The following is a 21,014-nucleotide window of genomic DNA, read 5'->3' on the forward strand; positions in this document are numbered from 1 at the left end:
GAAAATGTTGTCAGACATGCAAATAGCAAAAGGCTCCAAAGTGGAAAGTTTTCCACTGCAGAATGTGAAATTTAAAAGGCAGAGCATTGCAAAAAATGTGGATTGTGGAGTTTTCATGATGATGCACATGGCTTTCTACACGGGGAATGTTTTTTACTGTGAGCTGGGGGATGAACGGAAAAGAATATTGTACCGTGCTGAAATATGTGCAATACTTGTTCTTAGCGACTTGAATCAAGTACGAAAAGAGGTGCAAGGGAGGATATCAAAATTCAGGAATGAAAGGGAACAGCTGAAGAAAAAGCTGCTGCAAAAAAGAAGGCGGGAAGAGAAGAAGGAAAAAAAGGAAGAGGAAAAAATAAGGAACCACAGGAAAAACAAAAGGAGGAAGAGCCCAAAAAGCCGAGGGTGAAGTCGGTTGCTTACAAGCGTTCTCCTAGAGAAATTGGTGAAGATGAGGAGATAATATTTAAATTTCATAATGATGATGCTATGGGATGTTCTCTAGGTCATGGTGAAATTGACGGTGAAATATTCCTAGTCTCTGAATTTATGAGAGCAAATCAGAAACTGCTGTCTAGTACAACTAATCTGAGAAGGCACGTTCTTGATTATGCGTTTATGGATGATATCGACTTCCACAAAGGGTAAAATACTTGTTATTCTTTTTGTAAAAGTGTTCTTTGTTACATTGTTTCTGTAAAAGTGTTCTTGAAACACTGTTTATGTTACACAGTTTCTGCGAAAACTCTTGAGTAATCTGACTCTTATGGTTATGTAACAGTGAGATCCTGGCTGCGTTTGGAGACAACAGGAGGTTGACAAGAGATGATATACTCTCACTACGTCCTAGGAGTCACACAAATTGGATGGTGTTTGAATGTTGGTCTGTACTCTTGAATTATGTCAAGAACAGCAAGAAGGCACACTACTACAAAACCCTTGCTTTGATGACGCTTTAGGCTCGACGCCTTTCCGAGCGTCGAGCCCATCTTATTCATTTCAACAATTCAGTGCATCAAAATTTTCAAGTGCCCGCTCATCCTAAAGAAAAAACATTTGATCGAGCGCAGTTCTGAAAATTTAAAGCACCAAACCTTTTTTCATCTCCCAAAGTAAAACAAACCCTATCAGATCTAGAAACTTATTTCGATTCATTGTTCTCCTTCTCGGATGCAATCGTCCTTTACCCCTTACCGTATATTTCGATTCACTGCTCTCATTCTCGGTTCATCAACTACAATTGTAATTCACTACCATGGTCCATAAGCGTCTCGTAAGTATTTACTTCCAATCAACCCTAATCTGGAGTATTTCTTACCTTTTGTGTTGATTTTTAAGCGAAATTTTGAAATTTAAATTAGGGTTCTTGGTTTAAGTTTTTAGATTCAATTTGAAGTTATTAATTTTGAGTTTTGATTATGTTCTTATTATCTGTTTACATGATTTTAATTCTAATTTTGTGTGTGAAACCATTGATTTTCATTAAGTTAGGGTTTATTTACTGATTTAGGCGCCGACTCTTTCCGTCATTTCAATATTTTGCAGTTGTTACTTTGTTTCATTTAGTTCTCCTTATTGTATTATTAATTTGTACGTTTTTTTCGTAATAAGGATTTTGTCATACAAGATATATGTATTGAATAACTTTACCTTCACTATTGTAGTTTGATATGCTTGTAGATCAATCATTTGTCTTGCAATGCTCATGTTTCTGAGTTTCTCTCGTCCTTTTTGTTTAGCTCTTATGTTATTGTTTATTGATTACATGCTCTTTCAACATCACTGCAAATAAACTTTGACGAATACCAAGTAGGTACAAATTAATACCTCTTGATTGCATAGCCTTAGGAAGGCAATTGACATTGATTTCCTGTATGGTTGTCTTGTTTATTAGTGTACTGTAAATTGTGCCTCTTTATGTCTCTCGCCATCCATAAACACATTTATCATTCACTACTACAACTTGCTTGTTTTCTTGATTATGTTCTCATTATTGACGTTTTCCCAAGGCGCCCACCTCATATTTGCTTAAGCGCATCCTCTTGATATTTTGTTATGTGGTCAAACGATAGGGCCTGCCTGCTTTCAACTAACCTGCATTTCGAAAATAAGAAAACTTGGTAGAACGCAATTGAAATTGAAAAGGATAAAAGAAGCGCTTAAACATATCGAAAACCAAAAATAAACCCTAACTGGTTCTCACTCCTCAGTTCCCTTCCCTCATCCCTCGGCCCTCACCTCACACAAAACAAGGTTATTCATCTTAAATGGCTGTCTATTCAATCTGTCGATTGATATTTCATGTTGTTCTTTGCAGGATCTTTGATCAATGTGATTGCAAATACCTCATATCTAGTGATTTCAGTCGGAGTTGGACAAAACAAGTCAATTATCTTTCATCAGGTTTTTGTATTTTTGGTTGTGTTAGTTTTTTAATGTCTTCAGTCCTTGTAGTTATGGACTGTGTTTGTATATAATTCTCTCAGCTTCATGGAGGATAATGCTTATTTGGTTTGTCCATTTCAATAATTGTTTGTTTTAGAAAGGTTAATCTTCATGTATTCAATTCTTGTTTAACATCATGCCTAATGATGAAAGAAATGTTTAATGTTGTAATATTAAACATTTAGAAAGACTGTCTACTAAATGTTGAGTTATATTTGGCAGTGAAGTATGATTTTAGGCTTAAGACTCATTGACCGTAGCTAGCTACTAAACGATTTAACAAGTCCTTGTGTTACATTAGAATTGTTTATGATTATAAGTATTGATGTTATGATTTCAGTCACTCACATTTCATTCTTTCTTTTCTATTTCTCAGGTTTTAGAATTTATGAAAGAGAGTAGAACAAGGGCGGTGGCCTGCTGGGAATAGGGCATATACTCATCTAATCTACTTGAGCGAAAATTTAGCTATGTAAGTTGTCGAACATTCGCTTATTTCTAATTCCTTGTATATTAGTGGCATGTTCGAGACTTACATGATGATATGCTAAAAATGATGGATAGAAGTGGTCATGGAATATCAATTCACGATGAAGATACTGATGACTTCTTTTAGGAGTGCAAAATTGCCACAAAGGATATTTTAGACCTTCTGAAGTCAGCTGTTAGAGCTGCCGAAGCTGAAGCTAGGTCTGCCAATGCAGCTGTGGAAGCTGAAGCTGTGAAAGCTGCAGGTGCTGCTGCTGCTGAACTGGTCAAAAGTGCAGCTATTGACGTAAGTACGCCCTCTGGAACACCTTTCTAACATCGCTCATCTGTTTTTACCAAAAATAAGCTGTGTTTTTTAATTTTTTTTTTTTTTAATTTTTATTTACATGAGCAGGAGTTTAAAAATACTAGCAATGAACAGGCTGTGGTTTTGGCTGCTTCAAGAGAAGCTTCTACCGGATGCTTCTAACGCAACCGAACTTTCCAGGTACTCACTTTGATCTAAGATTTGCGAATAGCGTAGGACCTCCCCTTCCACATTGGTTTTTCGCTCTAAAAAATATAATACTGAAACAATGTAAGTTATATAAGTGGGGGTACTAGAACACTATAAGTGGTTCACATAGGGTTAAGTAGGGAATTTGATGGCATTTCTTGTAATATTGAAATTGTTAATTAAGAGTTAGTACAATGTGGTCCTTAATTTCACCAAAAAATAAAATAAATTGAAGTAGAAAAATCTCTGTGAAATTGGCTAAACAAAGTGTGGAAAATCTTTGTGAAGGGGAGTGACTGAGTTGGTATTTGTTTTTTGTCAAGCTACCACTCCCTGATACAACTAGATAGGATTGTCAGTCATGGGACTCCAGAAATGTCTAATTGTATGGTGTATACACATCCTGATAATGTGAATGCGGTTTTACCAAATGCTGAACCAGAAGGGGATGAGTATGTTGTAGAGCTTTCTATTTCAGATAGTGACTTTCTTGCTCAGCAAAGAGAGAAGTTTTGCATTCAGTGACTTGAGATCCTTGGAGAATATGTCGAAATTTTGAAACATTACACTACTTTTGAAACACGTCTTACATTACTACAAGCGATTGTCTTCTCAAGTGTGATGAAGTAGAATAAGACATCGTAGAATATCATATTAGCTTAAGTAACAAGTTTCAGCTACGGGCATCACAATACTTGAAACCGCTTTATCTGTTGTTATAATTGGGTGATTCTTCACTTGCATTGTTGTGATTCTATATTTGATTAGCTGAAGTGAGATATTGATTATTATTGTTGTGTGTGTTTATGACAGACTAAGATAACATATTGGATTTTGAAATGAAGCTCATGGACATCGACATCGAGCATCTCGGTATCCCTGAAGCAGAGTACCATGCCATTGTGAGATACAATACAAGATCTTGAAGTAATAATGTGTATATTTCCTGTATTTTTCGGAAGAGTGTAGGTTAAAGTTTAATACAATGTAATCCTAATTTTGTACTCTTATAAATCTTGTAAATTTTCATCTATTGTACGATACCATATACCGATACCATATACTATACTCTGCTATTTCATTTATCAATAATAAAATTTGATGGGATATTCTTCATGGATTTTAAATTTGTATCATTTAGCTCCTTTTAATTTCCTTGAATACTTCTTCTAATAGGTTATGAGCATAAGACATGAAAGAATTGAAAAAACTGATGAAATTATGTATCAAGAGATTCTGACGCAAAAAAGCGTCGCTCTTAAAACGCTTCGACGGAACAAAGCGTAGACAAGGTTGACGCTGAAAAGCGTCACTAAATCCTGACGGCCCAAAACCCCACGCTTTTGTAAGCGTCGAGAAATAAAATTCCGACGCTTTTAAGCGTCGAAAAGTACCTTAAAAAGCGTCGAAAATGTAAGCTGTTTGTTGTAGTGGCACAAGGGCAGCAGGGCCAACCATACTTTACTTAGGACTAGGTCACATGGTAAGTTGCATCGGTGTTAAATGTCTGCTTCTGTTCAATAACATATGATTCTTTTACAAGGGAAATCTAACCCTTACATTTTTTTTTTATTTTTTTTTTAAAAACTACAAAGATGCTCTCTTGGCCGTGATGCAAGAGGATAGTGAACAGTCTGATATAAAAAACGAGTTGTTTGAAATTTGGGATAATTTCATCAACGCGAGCAACGCAAATTACAGACTTGATGCCGAACTTAATTTTATACCTTGTTTGGATGGCTATCACTACTTTTGTGTGTGTATTAATTTCCTCAGCAAAGAGATTAGTGTGATCGACAGTCAATCGTATGCTAACTGGGAGTCTTCATTCACTTACGACATCGCAAACAATGATAAGTCCCCCGAGTTGTCAAATTGTATGTTTACGATTTGATTTGATGTTACGATAATACCTATCTTTGTAACATTTTTATGTTCTTTCAAAGTGTTATTGTTACACCTATCTTTGTAACATTGTTGATTATCTGATTTCTTAATTGATAGTAAAAGGAAATTAATGTTCATTTTCGACGTGCCGGTTGCATGAGTGCCTACCTGGACACAAAGGGCGACGTGAGGGTAATCGAAATGCTCCACTATCCTGTGGTAAAAGTGAAGTTTAAATGGCGTAAACAAAGCTTCGTATTTGAAGAGTCACTGTATCACTATGATGTAGTCTCCAATTTTTGGGATATTCAAACAAGTCTTCTTTGCTCAACAACACATTTTATCGGCGGGCATGTGCTTCCCAAATTCTTTCGCATGTTTGCTCATGGTCGACATCAACAAAATACGGGCTGAATTGTTGGACGTTGTTGAAATCATCAAAAAATCAAAGAAAACAATCTGGCCTGATATAGCTGCAAGGAGGGAAGCCGCTAGAATGCTCAAAGGGAAGGCAACGGAACATGAATTGTCAGACACTCAACACCGAAATGCCTGTACTTCGGTTTAAAGTGAAAATCAAGTGATGTACTCTAAAACAATGTTACTTTAACAACGTAATAGTGGTCATGTCATAGGCAGTGGAACATATTTTGGAATATTTTGGAATATATTACTAATAAGTTTATTCTTTATAATAATAACTTATTATATGCGAGAATTCATTAACAATGTTATCAGAATGTGATGTGATGATTGCAAAAGTGAAAAAAGAAAATATAATTTGACGTTTTGAATTCTTCACTCTTGCAGCTGTTATAACTGCACTTCATAGGGAAAACGAAACATGGGTTCGATAAATTTCATGTCTTATTTTGTCTTTTCGAATTCAAAAATTAACTGTTTTTTAAAGCATTTAATTTTGAAAACAGTTTTTAAAATGTAAGTGTTTTTTTTTTTAACAAAAGAAGTCGAGACAAAATGAAAATAATGTTACTGTAACACTGTGATAGTAATAAATGAAAATTATAATAAAAGATTTTGACGTTTTGAATTTTCCACTCTGTGCAGCATTTATAACTGGACTTAATTATGGGGAACAGGCACGTGGTTAATATCAATCATCTTTTAAAAACAGTTTTCAAAGCAGTTAATAAAAGTGATTTTTAAAGCAGTTAATTTTTTTTTTAAAAAAAAATAACTGTTTTGTTTTTTTCAATTATCTATAAATAATCTCATTTTAAAAAAAACACAATTATGTTACTGTAACACACGTTTTTGACGCTTTGAATTCTACAATCTGCAGGAGTTATCTTTCTAAAACAGTTTTTCACTTTCTTCAAAGTGACATTTTTCAAGGCAGATATTTTTTTTATTTTTTAAAAAAAAATTGTTTTGTTTTTTTCAATTATCTATAAATAATCTCATTTTCATTCAACATTTACACTTCATTTTCTAAACAAAAAAATAAGCCAAGACAAATTCAAAGGTTTTTCATTTCTAATTTTTTTTTAATCTTTTGTAATATTAAATATCTATAAAGATTATGGATGGTTTAATATTACAATTGTTGCTAAAATTTCATCTATTATATGACTACCTTGCTCTAATGTTATTACGGAAAGTAACAGCGTTACAGTTTATGTTTATTTATAAATAGATTTTGTTTTCTTTAATTTAGAGAAAACAATTTATTTTTCTGTTTTAATAGGTTTTTTTTTTTTTCAGCAAGAGAAAAATGGAACGAATTCAAAGGAAACTGGAAGACACCAAGTTTGAACTGGAAGAAATGACAAGGCATAGAGATTCATTACTTGAGCAGGTTATATCATCTTATAGTAAGGTAATAGAAATGCTAGAACGAGTACAAGTGCTTGAAAAAGACTTGAACAATGCTGAAGCTCATCTCAAGTTTCTGATGGCGGAAAACAAGTGTATTGGGAAACTGCTAGAAGAAAATAAGGTGAAGAAATAGACTGAAACTGATTTAGACCGTCGTTTCTCCTTGGTGTTACTGACTCTTAGGGAGTCATATGCTAAAGTCAACCCTTCGATTAACATGAAGTGGCCTCTTGTTGTCAAAGCTATTGAAGAGATGGAAGGTTACAGGAATATTCTGAAAAAGGAGTTGCTAGAGGGCGAAAGCAGCGTTCATTCTCCTTCTGTGAACAAACGACTAAGAACGGAGTAAAATATTTAATATTTCCTTAACTATTACCGTTTATGCTTACTGTGACAGCTTATATTTAAGTTAACTACTGTTACTGTTTGGTAGTATTTCGTTTTTAATCAGTGTTTGTAACACTTGTTTTTAATGAATGACATCTTAATTCGGTTAATTGTCCAATTTACTATTAGAAATGTGGTATATTAAATTGAACAACGATTATGTAACTATGTTTAAAATTGTCAAAATACGCTCCTAAAACGGGACGGAAAAGGGTTTAGGGTTGGATTAGGAGGCACCGCTTCGCGGTGCCGCCTAATCCAACCCTAAACCCTTTCCCTTAAACAAAGGTTCTTCGTAGTACAACACTGTTACAGTAAAACCAAAAATAAACCCTAGGGAAGGACGGGTGATACCATGTCGTGGACGGGATTTAAATTTGGGGAAAAATGCTCCTAAAACGGGACGGAAAAGGGTTTAGGGTTGGATTAGGCGGCACCGCTTCACGGAGCCGCCTAATCCAACCCTAAACCCTTTTCCTTAAACAAAGGTAGTTCGGAGTACAACACTGTTACAGTAAAACCAAAACTAAACCCTAGGGAAGGACGGGTGATACCCTGTCGTGGACGGGATTTAAATTTGGGGAAAAATGCTCCTAAAACGGGATGGAAAAGGGTATAGGGTTGGATTAGGCGGCACCGCTTCGCGGTGCCGCCTAATCCAACCCTAAACCCTTTTCCTTAAACAAAGGTTGTTCGTAGTACAACACACATTAAATAAAACCAAAACTAAACCCTAGGGAAGGACGGGTGATACCCTGTCGTGGACGGGATTTAAATTTGGGGAAAAACGCTCCTAAAACGGGACGGAAAAGGGTTAAGGATTGGATTAGGCGGCACCGCTTCGCGGAGCCGCCTAATCCAACCCTAAACCCTTTTCCTTAAACAAAGGTTGTTCGTAGTACAACATTGTTACAGTAAAACCAAAACTAAACCCTAGGGAAGGACGGGTGATACCCTATCGTGGACGGGATTTAAATTTGGGGAAAAACGGTCCTAAAACGGGACGGAAAAGGGTTTAGGGTTGGATTAGGCGGTACCGCTTCGTGGAGCCGCCTAATCCAACCCTAAACCCTTTTCCTTAAAAAATCGTGGTGCAAAAAATCCTAAACTAAACCCTATGGAAGGACGGGTGATACCCTGTCGTGGACGGGATTTAAATTTGGGGAAAAACGCTCCTAAAACGGGACAGAAAAGGGTTTAGGGTAGGATTAGGCGGCACCGCTTCGCGGAGCCGTCTAATCCAACCCTAAACCCTTTTCCTTAAACAAAGGTTGTTCGTAGTACAACATTGTTACAGTAAAACCAAAACTAAACCCTAGGGAAGGACGGGTGATACCCTGTCGTGGACGGGATTTAAATTTGGGGAAAAACGCTCCTAAAACGGGACGGAAAAGGGTTTAGGGTTGGATTAGGCGGCACCGCTTCGCGGAGCCGCCTAATCCAACCCTAAACCCTTTTCCTTCAACAAAGATTGTTTGTAGTACAACACTGTTACAGTAAAATCAAAACTAACCCTAGGGAAGGACGGGTGATACCCTGTCGTGGACGGGATTTAAATTTGGGGAAAAACGCTCCTAAAACGGGACAGAAAAGGGTTTAGGGTTGGATTAGGCGGCACCGCTTCTTGGAGCCGTCTAATCCAACCCTAAACCCTTTTCCTTAAACAAAGGTTGTTCGTAGTACAACACTGTTACAGTAAAACCAAAACTAAACCCTAGGGAAGGACGGGTTATACCCTGTCGTGGACGGGATTTAAATTTGGGGAAAAACGCTCCTAAAACGGGACGGAAAAGGGTTTAGGGTTTGATTAGGCGGCACCGCTTCGCGGAGCCGCCTAATCCAACCCTAAACCCTTTTCCTTAAATAAAGATTGTTTGTAGTACAACACTGTTACAGTAAAACCAAAACTAACCCTAGGGAAGGACGGGTGATACCCTGTCGTGGACGGGATTTAAATTTGGGGAAAAACGCTCCTAAAACGGGACGGAAAAGGGTTTAGGGTTGGATTAGGCGGCACCGCGAAATCCTTAAACAAAGGGCATATTTACAAAACAAATCGTATAACACTGTTACTATAAAACTTAGGAAATATGCTCCTATAACGGGACGGAAAATGGTCCTAAAACAATATTTATTGCTGTATAAAATGTTCTTAGTGCTGTATAAAATGTTAACTATGATGTAGGAAAATCGAATGACTTTTTACTGTGACATGTTATTGTCACAGCAACACACAATTCTACTTTTTATTTTTACTGTGACATATTATTGTCACAACAACACAAAATCCTACTAATTATTGATAAGGTCACAATGTTACTGTAACATCATAACAGTATCAAACTTTTTTTCTTTTTAGCTGCTTTCTCAGCAGGTTCATCAACTATGCGAAGAGGGCATGTTCTCCTGTCGTGGGTAACTCTTTCTTTGCAGTATGCACATAGCCTCTTTGGCTTGGCTGCTTTTTCAATGGCCTGTTGTTTAGCTGACTTCAATCTTTTTCCGCTGCCCTTGTTGCATGCTTGTTCCGGAGGGTGGATAGTGACTTCAGACGACGAGCTGCAGCCCAACAGAATCTCCACCTCTTGGTCTTTTGTAAGCGGTTCAATACATAACTTCTACCGGAACTCAACTAGGAGGGATGCTAACTCTTCCGTGTGTTCAGTAGGTAAAGTTTTGAGAACACCAACTATCTGACAGAACTCTGACCATACGTTGCACAAATGACTGTTATTAGACGTAGCCATATATGAATCGTCAATGACATTCCCATTCGAATCAAGCCTGGAAGTAAAACAGCAGGTTACTATTTATCATGGTGACAATGTTACTATAAGAAATTATGGTTACAATGTTACTGTAAAACAATTACTGTAACAAGTCAAACCTGTCACTGTAATAATGTTTTCGAATCAAACCTGTTCGTTGCGTGTGTGTTATTTAGCCAACGATCTACAATGTACTTGCTTGGTATTCGCCCAATTCCTTTGCCCTTGTACACCCACACAATATGCCTGCAGAGTAATCCAATTCTTTCGAAAAGTTTACACTCGCATACTGCATCTGTGCTTCTAAGGTCGAACCTCACCTTGAAAATTCTGTCTCTCTCATCATTGGTTACATGAATTATGCGCACATGCTCCTCCTTCTCAAAGTCATCAACACCACATGAGTTGGCATCCATTACTTCTTCTTGAAACACCTTGAACACAGCATGTGTGTATATAATAGCGCCATGCTTTTCTATAGGTAATTCTGTCTTAAGCTCAGGGAATGAGTGGTCGCTGTTATAATCATCGCACCTTCGTGTATAGCGCTGCTGGTCCATAGCAGTTTGGAACCTGGTTTTAATGCAACAAGGATTCGGCAACAAATTATTTATGTAACAATGAAGCAATGGTACTGTAACATACACTGTTCCTGCATCGTAAGGAATGAAAAAGAGTTGTTTACCTCATCCAAAATTTGACCAGTGTACCAAAGTGATTCTCATAGCGCTTGAAAAACGAATTTGTACTTTCTGATCGTTGTGTTGTTCTTAATATGCAGCCCAAGGCAAGGTCACGATGGTAGGCAGGAATCCAATGGTGTCTGTCGTCGAACATTGTAGTCAACCAATCATTATCTTCCATTTGGAAATCTGAAATGACCTTCGCCACTTCTCTTCGAACTCCGACGACTCCATATCGTGGTCCCAAACAACGGCGTTGAAGCGAGCAAGGAAGTCCGTGTCTCGCAAAGTCTTTGAACCAACTTTGTCCATGATCTTTTGTGTAATATGCCACATACAATAACGATGCCTAGTTGTCTTGAATACGAAGGAAAGCCTGTTGTATGCCGTCATAATGAAACAAACAAGTCGAACGTGATATTGACCGGTGATAGGGAAAGAGCAAGTGAGTAAATTATATGTTAGTAATTTAGTTCTGATAACATTGTTATTGAATAACCTTGTAAAAGAGGAAGAGATGGAACAGTGGTAGTTGGAGTCAGAAAGTTGTGGTACAATAAATTTAAGTAAGTCTCATTTGATAAAGAACATTGTCACACTATTACCTTCTTTATGGCAGGGCATTGATCCGTGATCATGAACTGCGACTCTTTTTGTCCCATGGCAGTCAAGAAATGCTGAAAGGTCTATTGGAAGGAGATGTCATCCTCGTGTAATAGGAGACAACCGGCAAACAACACCTACTTTCTGTGGTGATTAACACCTGTGAATGGAGTAAAAACCATATCATATTTGTTGGTTCCGTAAGTAGGGTCGAAGCTCACAGCATCCCCAAAGAATGAGTAGTTTCTAATACATGTAGCATCAGCCCAAAAGAACTTTGTTAGACGGTTTTGCGGATCAACATCATAGGCGAAGTAGAACTGGGGTTGGGTCGCTTTGAGTTTCTCGAGTCGATCGATGAAAAGGTCAGCATCTCTTAACCCAATGTAGCACTTGATATCTCTTTGAAAGTTCTTAAAATCTATCAATGTAGCACCGATATTTTCATACCCATTGACAAGTTCCTTAACCTGTCTAAAGGTCAATCCAGCGCCAATATTCAACTTGGAGTTGTCCAAGATAAGCGTCTTCTGGAACATATCAAGGGATCGTGAAATCTTATCGAGATCTCTCGTTACAGACGAGAGGTGAGACGATGATTGTGGACTTTAAAACTCGTCAATCATAGTTGGGCCATCAAGGCCATGTAGAAGGGCAAATCTGACGTACGCTCGGCATCCAATTCTTGTGATTTTAACTCGCCGTGTAACTGTAATAGCTGTGGACGAACCATCACCCATATTCTCATCATCCTTGGTTCTGTGACGCTGTTTCGGTTTATATTCCCTGAACCCTTGACGGTTGCAGACTATGAATTTTTGGTGTGTAACACCACCTCGTAGTGTTTTTGTACCGTGCTTCCGAGGGGTAAATCCACATGCCCGAGCATAAACCTCGTAGAACTTGATTCCGGCCCTCAAGGGAGGCGAAAACGCACCAATGGTAGGTCTAAACTTGTGCTCAACCACACGCATCCAGCGCTCACTTCCATTAGGCGTGTGAGACAGAACAAGCTGATTATTTGGTTGAGGATTGGGTTGCTCTTGGACAATTGGCGTAGAATGGGGTTGAGTGACAGTACTTGAGTCTGTAATACAAAAAGGAAAATACGACTATTAGTGACCTGAAATACAACGGTGGTATTACAAAGAGTAACATTGTTACAGTAATACTAGTACTATGACAATGTAGTGACATAAGGATGGACGGGAGAACAGGAATATGCGAAGAAATTTGGACTACAATTTAGAACAAGAAACTAAAGTACATTGAAAAAGCAGAACAAGAGGACGTCGAAGTGGTACAAAGATATGTTATATGTGCAATGGAAAATGAATATATGTGATTGTGTTACGATAACATTGATATTGTAACAATTTGAGCACTGTAAGCATTGACAATGAAAACAGAATATACGAGACAGGGGAACAGGGAATATACAAGACAGGAAAAGAGGTCAAATATAATGAAATTTAACCAAATTTGAACGAGAAAATCAACAAATACAAGGATATTTGACCTAATATTTAAGACAAAAGCAACTACGAGTCAAAGGAAAGGAGACTGTAAATTGAAGTAGAAGTGAACGGATTTCATTAAAATTGAAGCAAACATAAAATCGATTAACCTAAAAAACTAAAAAGCAACAAAATAAAGACAAATATAATCAAAATTGACGGAATGTGACGATAAAGCAACTGCGATTGTAAGCAGAAGCAGAGGAGAACGCAAATATGAAAATTCGATAGGAAAAACAATAAATACAAGGATATTTCACCTAATATTTAAGAGAAAAGCAAATACGAGAATAATCAAAGGAAAGGACACCGTAAAATTGAAGTAGAAGTGAACGGATTTCATTAAAATTGAAGCAAACATAAAATCGATTAACCTAAAAAACTGAAAAGCAACGGAATAATGAAATTACAATAGCGAATGATCAGCGACATAGAATCCAGATGAAATCGCGAAAAGGAAAACTGAAAACGAAAGGATTACGGAAATTACCTGTTTGCATGTTAATGTCGGTAAAATCTTCATCCATTGTAGCAACGAGAACACGAAAAATGCAGATTTAATTTGATTGATTTGTGAATGAATTGATAAGAGCGAGTAAAAAACAGGAACCTAGGGTTTGTTTGCTTGATTCAGAGGGTTATTTTGACTTAGAGAGAGAGATAGAGAAAGCGAGAAAAAGAGACGGAGGAGAGAGAAAGTGAAACTGAATTATGAGGGGGAGGTTTGAATTCTTAGCTTTTATAGGTTTGTTATAATTTCTGAGATTTAATCTCAGTCGTTGATTAGGAGTAGATCTAATGGATGAGATTAAAATGCTAGACTCACCTAAAATACCTAGACTCACTTGATGCAATTTATATATATATATATATATATATATATATATATATATATATATATATATATATATATATATATATATATATATATATATATATATATATATATATATATATATATATATATATATATATTCTCCCACTCACTTCTCTCTCATCCCTCACAATTACCATCCTTTCATCTCTCTAAAACCCAAATAATAAAAAAAAAACTCTCTCAATCAAAATCCCAAATGAATCCCCCTCCTCTCTTCCTCACCACCCGACCACCACCACTCGACACCACCCACCATCCCCTCCTGCCGCCTTCTCCCTCCTCCCACCACCCACTTTCCCCACCACCGACGACATCCACCACCCCGACACAACAACGACCCACCACGCCACCATTCACGCACACCCACCACCACGCAACACCTAACACCACCACCACCACCACGACGCATCACCCACCACCACACACCCTCTTTCTCGCATAAACCATCCCCACCACGACCAAAAACCACCACCACCATCCCAAAAAAGCTAGATCTACAAAAAAAAAACACACACAAGCTAGATCTACCACCACCGCAGCCCCACCACCACACGACGACTTCTCTCCTCCTCCCACCATTCGACGACCGACACCACTCCACACCAAGCCCACCACGCGACCACTATTCTCGAAACCACCAGCAACACCCCCTCTTCCTATTTCTTCTTCCTCTTCATACACCACAATTTCCGACACTAGATCTAATTGGAGGGGTTGTTGGTGGTTGCAAATGGTAATGGAGGTCGACGATGAATGAAGGGATGCGGGTGATTGTGTATGTCGTTTGTTGTTCTTTTCTTTTCTTTTTTTTTACCTTTTTGATTAAAGGTAAGATTGTTGTGTATGTACTTGTTGTTGGTCTGTCGTTTTTTTTTTTAGATTTCTTGTGTCTTTGTTGTTGTGTTTTATTTTTTTTTATTCTTCAGATTTAGTTTTTTAAATATCGTCTTATTTTATATTTTTTCAAATCTCGTCTTCTTATATATATTTTTTTCTCATCCAAATTTCATATTTAAAATATCGTCTTGTAATTTATTTTCTCAAATCTCATCTTACACATTTTTTTTTTCATATTTCGTTTTTCAAATCTCGTTTTTTTTTTTTTTTTGAGATCCTTTTATTTTAATGTTAGATCTACTAAATAGATCTTAAATAATTTGTTGATTTTAATCTTAGATATATTCAGGAACACAATTACACTTACAAAGGACCACAATTACACTTACAAAGGACCACGGTTGCACTTACAAAGGACCACAGTTACACTTATAAAGGACGAAAGTTACACTTGTAAAATGTTAAAATTGTATAAATTCAAATTTTTATAGACAAACCGCCTTAAAAAATCAAATTTACACACTTAAAATACAAGAGTTACACTCGTAAAGCATCAAATTTACACTTATAAAATTTTAGAATTATATAAATTCAAATTTGTATCCACAAAATCGTCTTAAAAAATCAAAGTTTCACTCTTAAAATATAAGAGTTACACTCGTAAAGCATCAAAGTTACACTTGTACAATGTTAAAATTATATAAATAAAAATTTGTATCCACAAAACTGCCTTAAAAAATCAAAGTTACACTCTTAAATACCAGAGTTACACTCGTAAAGTATCAAAATTACACTTGTAAAATGTTAAAATCGTATAATTTTAAAATTTTATGTACAAAATCGACCTTAAAAAATCAAAGTTACACTTTTATAACTCAGAGTTACACTTGAAAAATGCAAAAATTGTATAAATTCAATTTTTATATGCAAAATAAACTTTAAAAAATCAAAGTTACACTTTTATAACTCAGAGTTACACTTGTAAATGTAAAAATTGTAAAAATTCATTTTTTTATATATAAAATCGACTTTAAAAAATCCAAGTTACACTTTTACAACTCAGAGTTACACTTGTAAAATGCAAAAATTTTATAAATTCAATTTTTTATATACAAACTCGCCTTAAAAGGTTAAAGTTACACTTTACAACTCCGAGTTACACTTCTAAATCTCATAAACTTAAAAGTCATTAATTAGGGACTAAAAGTCTTTAAATACAAACTAGAGAGAGAAAGCCAATTAATGAGTGATCAAAAAATTCATTAGTGTTAAGTGTGTTTTTTTTGCTTTCAATCTCAATCATCCACCTCCCCTCTTCTAATGGTGTAGATGAGGACTTAGGAATGCAATGGATGAGGAGGACCCAATTGAACCTCTCTCTCTCTCTCTCTCTCTCTCTCTCTCTCTCTCTCTCTCTCTCTCTCTCTCTCTCTTTACATATATATATATATATATATATATATATATATATATATATATATATAGTAAAGTTCTTATAAGTCCTTCATATGATTTTGAGTCCATGAGTCCTTTCCACAACCCTTGGATCATGCATGGTGGAAGGTTGAGATTGAAAGCAAGAAACACACTTAACACTAATTAATTCACTTCTCTCTCTAATTTTAGTAATACATTCACTAATTCATTATCATACACAATTAACACCACCTTTTGTCTTATACTTCAAAGTTTATGAAAATTTTGTTAACATTTTTCCTGTTTCGGTATTTTTCGTTTTTTTTTTTTTTTTCGAGACAAGTTTTCGACATTTTAGGATTTTACGAGTGTAATTCTAACAGCAAAAAGTGTAATTTTAAGGAATGTTTACGAGAATTTTGCGTTTTACAAGTTTAACTTCAGTTTTTTTCGAGTGATTTTGACGAATAATATTTTGAATTTTTGTAATTTTATCACAAGTTATTGTAATTTTAGCATTTTACGAGTGTTATTTTAACGACAAAAAGTGTTATTTTAGTCCAAATAAGTGTAATTTCAATCCAATGAGAATGTTATTTTAGTCCAGGAGAATGTAATTTTAGTTTAGGAAAGTGTAATTTTAGTCCAGGAAAGTATAATTTCAGTCGACTGAGAATGTAATTTTAGTCCATTGAGAGTGGAGAGTGTAACATTAGTTCAATGTGAATATGACCAAGTCCATTGAGAGTGTAACATTAGTCCAATAGAAGTAAGTGTAATTCTACCAGAAAAAGTGTAATTTTAGCAGAAAAAAAAGTTATTCTAGCAGAAAAAAAGTATAATTTTAACAGAAAAAAGTGTAATTTTAATAGAAAAAAGTATAATTTTAATAGAGAAAAGTGTAACTTTAATAATAGAGAAAAAATTAAATTTAACAAAAAAAATTGTAATTTTAATAGAAAAAAAAGTGTGATTTTAATAGAAAAAAGTGTGATTTTATTAGATAAAAGTGTAATTTTAATGGAGAAAAATGTGTAATTTTAACAGAAAAAGTGTAATTTTAGCAGAAAAAATATAATTTTAATAGAAAAAATATAATTTTAATAGAAAAAAGTGTAATTTTAATAGATAAAGTGTAATTTTAATGGAGAAAAGCGTAACTTTAATAATAGAGACAAATGTAACTTTAACAGAAAAAAGTGTAATTTTAATAGAAAAAAGTGTAATTTTAATGAAGAAAAGTGTAACTTTAATAGAGAAAAATGTAATTTTAATAGAAAAAACTGTAATTTTAATAAGTGTAACTTTAATAGTGAAACGTATAACTTTAATAATGAAAAGTGTAACTTTAATAAAGATAAAGATTTGTGCAATCTTAATGGAGAAAAGTGTAATTTTAACGGAGAAAAGTGTAATTTTAACAGAGAAAAGTGTAATTTTAATGGAAAAAGTGCAACTTTAATAATAGTAATAAATGTAATTTTGAAACAACAAACAAAAGTCGAAAAAAAAAAGTCATACTAGATCTCGTTTAAAAACCTAGATCTAAAATTTTAAAAATATACCTAATATCATACTATCACCCAAAAAAATGCATTTAACAAGACAAAAATATATAAACAAAAAAAAGATAAGATTTGAAGAAAATAAAATAAAAAAAGCCCATAAAAAACCATCATCACCCCATAAAGATCTCCATCATCACAACACCACAAAAAAAAATTAAAACGAGAAAGAGAGATAGAAGAAAACCATGAACACAAAAAAGAACAAAAACAATGTGTGACCAAACCAAACACAAGTACACAACACCCAGCCTGCTAATTTTAAAAAAAAAAAAAAAAAAAAAAAAGGGTAAAAAGGTACATTTGACAGCCGCTGAGAGATGAGGGGAAAGAAAAAATTAAAACGAGAAAGAGGAAAACCATGAACACAAAAAAAACAAAAACAAACAATGTGTTACCAAACCAAACACAACACCCAGCTCACTAATTTAAAAAAAAAAAAAAAAAAATTGGCAGATCTGGAATCAAAAAAGGAGAAAAAGAAAGGGTAGAGGAAGGCAATGATTGGTGGGTGGTGTAGCGGTAGGGGAATGGTGTGGTGTGTCGGTGGCGGCAGGAGGAAGTAGTGGTGGTGTGGGTGGCGGTCGTGGGGTCCGTGGTGGTGTTATGGGTGGCGTCGGGGTCGGACGACAGTGGAGGTGAGACGCGGGTGGTGTTGGGTGGGCGTAGGTTGTGCGTGGGGTGGTGGTGCGTGGGGTAGGTGGTGGCCGGTGGTGGTGGTGCTGCAAGGTAGTGTGGGTGATGAATTAATTTGGTATTTTTTTTGTTAGGATGAGAGTATTATTTGGGTTTTAGAGAGAGTGTAGATAAATGAATTGTGTGAATGAGAGAGAAGTTGGTGGAAAAATAAATGTTATATAGTGGATTAATATTTGATTAGTGAGGATTAGTAAAGTAGAGAGTGGAAGTGTTTAATTAGGCATTAATCCTTCCTTTTTTGCTTTCAATCTCAACCTTTCATCTTTCTCATCCATTGGTTCTAAATGGGACTTATGGACTCACATGTAAGAGGTGGACTCATATGATCCTAATACTATATAGAGTTAGGATCATGACAGTCTAGCTTCTTAGGGTGAGTCCGTCCTAACAATCTAGACCATTAGATTAGTAAGATCTGGCGGCCATAATTAAGCGTTGAGTTTAAGGGTAATTTCGTACTTTCCTCCCTTTGTATAAAAAGTCATCCACAGCTTATTTCTATCAATTTTGCTGTCAAAATTTCACTCTTTTTTCTCCCTCTTCAATTTCTCTGACGAGAGAACAATTTCCAGAACTCGAGTCTTTCGCTTTCTCCTATGGTCAACTATACATGCTTAATCTTCTAGACTCAGCATCTCTAGTGATATTGCGATGTTTACGGAGCTAGGATCGTTGATTAGAGAAGAAAATTTAGGTCTGCCATTTCTTTTATTTCAATTTTGTCAATTTTTGTGATTAGGTTTTTTAATTGTGCATTTGAGCTTGTATTTATTTCAATGAATTGTTCATACTTCCCATGCTTTTCATAATCTGTGCGTTAATTTGATTCTAATCAAGATATTTATGCTAATTTCAGGATAAAATCGTCGTAATCCGTGATGCACGCCTTGCGCGAAGCTTCAACGACAATGCAACTATTGTGATGGTACGATCTTTCTACATTATTGTGGTTTGATCTATCTTGTTGTTTAATTTTGATTTTTGATATCATTTCTTTATCTTGTAATTCTAATTTTAAATCGGCAAATCTTCTTTCAATTCATTTATATGGTGAATTCTTTCACGATTCTCTTTTAATTTATTCTTTCAATTCGTTTCTTCGACCTAACTTCATTATGTTTTAGAGTTGGTGAACTTCGTAATGCGAGTTTTTTTAATCATATTTATTTGTGTTATATAATGGATAATAGTGTTGCTCCAATGATACAAGTGTGTTATTATAATAGTATAAAAGTGTTACTTTAATGGTATAGATGTGTGACAATAATAGTATAGGGGTGTTACTATAAAAGTATAATTGTCTAATTGTATTTTCCTTACTTTTGCCTAATATCAGGTTAGTGAGTTAGTAACCTTACTCCTTTGGATATACTTCAACTGTCAGTTGTTTAAGTCTCATTCTGATAATGGTGTTTTTCGAAAGGTACTACTATGTTTTTTAATATCGTAATTGTGTTCTTGTAATAAAATAAGCGTGTTAATTTAATGTTATAACTGTGTTACTCTAATGGTATAAGTATGTTATGGTAATAGTGATCGTGTGACATTAATGGTGTTAGGGTGTTACTCTATAGCTAGAACTATGTTACGATAATGGGGCAATCGAAGGTTCAGGGTCATTCCTCGAGGTTTTCAATTGTCTCATTCACTTAGACGCTGAACATTTGTGGCCTGTTTTTCTACACTACAAATGGTTGCAGGTTGCTTATGCACATACCTGAAAACCTGAAATCATGCTAGAAGAAATAAGAACATGCACATTAGAGTTCAGGCGATGGTCCTCGAAAAAGTGAAGCATTGTACCTACTTGCTCGGTGGTGCTAATGGCATATGTGTATTTTAAGTTAGCTTTATTATTGATTATTTGTAATATACACACTTTGGTATAGTGAATATTTCAATATATATGGTGTTAGGATGGTGATAAATGATACATTGTAATTGTCAATTTTGAAGTAAAAAGGTTAAAAATAACATTCGTGAGTTGTTATAACTACTTCTAGTAGCTAAGCAAACACTAAACGCAATTGTACCATCATATAATCTTTTTCATGTATATTTTGTTTGTGTTTTGAGTTTCAGTCCCTAAAAGGCTATTAGCTTAATGGTAGAGCGATGTGCCGGTTTGCACAAAGGTGTGGGTTCGAGTCCCATATAGCCTATGTAACACAACTTATTCATATGATACTTTGTGGAGTAACATTATCGATTTTACAATATCGCCGCATCCATGTTAACCCAATTATATCCCTTTTGCAGATTAAGTCCACCGACCGACAAAGGTTGTCTTCTCACGGGGATCTGCACTTTGTAAGAGCGTCATTATACTGCGGTAGTCACCACCAATTTTGGAAGTCCAATAAGGACTCTTGTAGGTGAAGTCGGGGACTCCTCAAATATTCTCGTGTTGCGAATTGTTTAGGCGACCAAAGCTCTCGCAAGCAAATCCCACTCATTGTTCCCATCAAGTTGTTGTAGCATCCAACCTAATTGTTCTTTGATT

At 35.4% G+C, this 21,014-nt stretch overlaps 1 protein-coding gene and 1 long non-coding RNA gene across 4 annotated transcripts; one reads left to right on the plus strand and one right to left on the minus strand.

The window, feature by feature from the left end:
• Positions 1–990: 990 nt before the first annotated feature.
• Positions 991–4,560, plus strand: LOC141611764 (uncharacterized). 3 transcript variants are annotated; one of them, XR_012528727.1, is made up of 6 exons: positions 991–1,276; positions 2,321–2,406; positions 2,825–2,920; positions 3,065–3,223; positions 3,332–3,424; positions 4,247–4,560. It is a non-coding gene; the product is annotated as an uncharacterized LOC141611764 (long non-coding RNA). The 3 variants fall into 3 exon arrangements; XR_012528728.1 differs by having other exon boundaries at positions 1,032–1,276; positions 3,013–3,223; XR_012528729.1 differs by having other exon boundaries at positions 1,034–1,276; positions 3,065–3,227.
• Positions 4,561–9,873: 5,313 nt separating this feature from the next.
• On the minus strand, positions 9,874–12,139 carry LOC141613599 (protein FAR-RED IMPAIRED RESPONSE 1-like). The gene is made up of 4 exons (XM_074432342.1): positions 11,761–12,139; positions 10,465–10,966; positions 10,196–10,330; positions 9,874–10,105 (listed from the first exon to the last, which is right to left on the minus strand). Exons 1-4 carry the CDS (start codon positions 12,137–12,139, stop codon positions 9,874–9,876), a joined length of 1,248 nt encoding a protein of 415 aa, XP_074288443.1.
• Positions 12,140–21,014: the final 8,875 nt, after the last annotated feature.

Source organism: Silene latifolia, chromosome 11, assembly GCF_048544455.1.
Source record: "Silene latifolia isolate original U9 population chromosome 11, ASM4854445v1, whole genome shotgun sequence".
In the NCBI taxonomy this organism is placed as follows: Eukaryota; Viridiplantae; Streptophyta; class Magnoliopsida; order Caryophyllales; family Caryophyllaceae; genus Silene; species Silene latifolia.